This window comes from Monopterus albus, unplaced genomic scaffold, assembly GCF_001952655.1.
Source record: "Monopterus albus unplaced genomic scaffold, M_albus_1.0 scaffold117.1, whole genome shotgun sequence".
Taxonomy (NCBI): Eukaryota; Metazoa; Chordata; class Actinopteri; order Synbranchiformes; family Synbranchidae; genus Monopterus; species Monopterus albus.
Genome location: NW_018127997.1, coordinates 748300 through 751208, shown reverse-complemented (window position 1 = coordinate 751208; position 2909 = coordinate 748300). Strand labels below are relative to the sequence as shown.

General features: G+C 43.0%; 1 protein-coding gene across 7 annotated transcripts in view; it reads left to right on the top strand.

Annotated features, from left to right (window-relative positions):
- ryr2a (ryanodine receptor 2a (cardiac)) overlaps positions 1–2909 on the top strand; it is a 252899-nt gene that overhangs the window by 228124 nt on the left and 21866 nt on the right. For all 7 annotated transcript variants that reach the window (XM_020611714.1, XM_020611710.1, XM_020611711.1 and 4 more), the window contains one exon: positions 1553–1828. In XM_020611714.1, the coding sequence (XP_020467370.1) occupies positions 1553–1828 (276 nt within the window). The remainder of the gene's footprint in view (positions 1–1552; positions 1829–2909) is intronic.

Here is a 2909-nt window from a genome sequence, read left to right as displayed (position 1 = left end):
TTTATCTATCTTCCATTCAAACCTCACCACCATGGGCAAGACCAAAGAGCTGTCAAAGGAAAGGTACAAGATTGTAGACCTGCACAAGGCTGTAATGGGCTTCAAGACCATCAGCAAGAAGCTTGGTGAGAAGGAGACAACTGTTGGAGTAGTTATTCACAAATGGAAGAAATACAAACTGACCATCAGTCGCCCTCGGTCTGGAGCTCCATGCAAGATTTCACCTCATGGGGTAAGGATGATCATGAGAAAAGTGAGGGATCATCCCAGAACTACACAGGAGGAGCTTGTGAATGATCTCAAGGCAGTTGGGACCACAGTCACCAAACAAACCATTGGTAAAACAGTACGCCACCATGGATTGAAATCCTGCAGCACCCCTAAGGTCCCACTCCTCAAGAAGGCACATCTACAGGTCCATCTGAAGTTTGCCAGTGAACATCTAAATGATTCAGAGAAGGATTGGGAGAAAGGATTAAGGCATTAAGGTCATGGAGTGGCCTAGCCAGTCTCCAGACCTTAATCCTATGGAAAATCTATGAAGGGGGCTGAAACTTCAAGTTGCTGGCAAACAACAGCCAATAAACTTTAAGGATTTAGAGAAGATCTCTAAAGAAGAGTGCACCAAAATCGCTCCTGAGATGTGCACAAACCTGCTGACCAGCTACAAGAAACATCTTACCTCTGTGCTTGCCAAAACGGGTTTCTCCACCAGGTACTAAGTCATGTTTTGCTTGGGGATTAAATACTTATTTTACTCACTGAAATGCAACTCCATGCAAGATTTCACCTCATGGGGTAAGGATGATCATGAGAAAAGTGGGGGATCATCCCAGAACTACACAGGAGGAGCTTGTGAATGATCTCCAGTTTATAACATTTGTATCATGTGCTTTTTGGGGGATTTTGTGTTGACATTCTGTTTCTGTACTTTAGAATAAACCTATGATAAAAAATTATAGACCCTTCATTTCTTTGTAAGTGGGCAAACCTACGAAATCAGCAGGGGATCAAATAATTATTTTCCCACTTTAGATTCTTTAGGTAGCTATAAAAATGACTCCATGTAAATGCTAATGTTGCTCAGCGTTATACAGTAACAGATATGTTAATAGTGTGTTTACAGCCTGTTCTGGTGCTGCCCAAAGATGAACAAGTGCAGCTTTAATTTCCCACATACCGTGCCTGGTTTGCTTTTGCACTTCAAATAATAGGTTTTGGGGACAAACAGTGCAAAATAACACATGGCAATAGACGTTGTAGCAATAAATACATAAAGTGTGGACAAACATTTTAAAAAGTAACAATTAACTCCTCCTGGAAAGTTTCTTTGCAAAAAAAAAAAAAAAAAATTAAGAAGTTGTATGTATTCTGGACTATTACAGTGGATCAATTCACATTATTCTGGTTTTTGTCTTGTTTCCTTTCACTGTATATTGTAAGGTTTAGGGCAGGAGCTTTTTATAATGAATGCACATTCTACAAAAACCTTGAACATTCTAAGCTTGACAGAGGTTGTAAAATTTAAGGATTGATGAATTGTCCCTACCAGGTTTCCACATCCTCATCTGTGGTTGCGGAGAAGGAAAGGAAAGTATTGTACACCAGAAGTCAACCAGACAGCAGCGTTCAGTGGGATTCCCTGGGTGGAGAAGCAGAGGAGACAAAGGAGGAGTTGATGGATATGACTGGGGAGCCCTTAAAGCCTGCCATGGTTCGTTTTGTCCTAGAGGAGAGCAGCGGATACATGGAGCCCATGCTACGGATTCTGGCTGTCCTGCACACTGTCATCTCCTTTTTCTGCATTATTGGATACTACTGTCTCAAGGCAGGATACTAAATACTGATATGTGGCAGAAATAATCTAAAACTTTGTACAGTATTTTTCACTTAAAACTCATTTTGTATTGAATCTGTCATTTTTCAAAAGTTTCTAATTCATGATTGGAATTGCCTGAAATCGAATAGTACCACTATATTGTTTGTTTTGGTGTGTGCGTGTGTTGGCACATGTCTGGTATTACTCACACTGCGGGGATTGAAACCTGTTTACACATTCAAATTGAGGAGACTCGGCCTTCCCTGTGGGGACCAGATGCTGGTCCACACCTTGTAAATCACTGCATTTTAGGGTGATGACTGTTTAATGTTAAGATGAGGTTAGGTTTAGGTTAAAAGCAGAGTAAGGGTACAGGTTAGACAAGTAATGTTTAAGGTTATGTCTGGGCAAGGTACCTTCAGTACCATAGAAAAGAAGTACCATCACATTTTCAGATTTTTGGTATTGACCTCGTACCGAAGTATCAGCTCTCGTAACTGTTAAGGAACGCTCGCACACAGAAGTGAGCGAGCGAAGGAGAGGCGGACCCAGGTAGCTGACTTCAGTGCAAGCAGTGATTTATTACAATACAGTGCAATATGGTGATAAACAATAAGTCAGTAGATGATGATGAAAGGGGGAACCGGGTGTCGACCAGCAGCAGGAGTAGAGGAATGAAGAGTAGGAATGAGGTGGGCTGAGCTGCGTCGCGGGGTCACTTCTGGGCTGGTTGGTGGGCGATGGTGGCTACTGAAGAAACACAGGCAGAAAGGTGATGAGATGGAGACAACTGGTGACTGTGCATTGACCTGTCTGGAAGGGTTGAAATGTGACAAGGTTCGGAGGAAATAGTGGTCTGTAGTGATGTGACGTTCCGTATCGAGGCTTCGAAGCGTGTGCCGAGTAGGGGAGGGGGTGTTTCCGCGATGCGCGTATTGAGGCTTGCGTCATTTAGGAGAGGAGCTGAAAATGATGACGTCCGAAGCCTCGCTGCCCGGCTGTACCACGTGATTGATTCAGGTAGTGGTTTGGATTTTGCCGCGAGTTTTGACAGCGATATAAACCCCCCAGGCTCCATTCAAAATTGAGG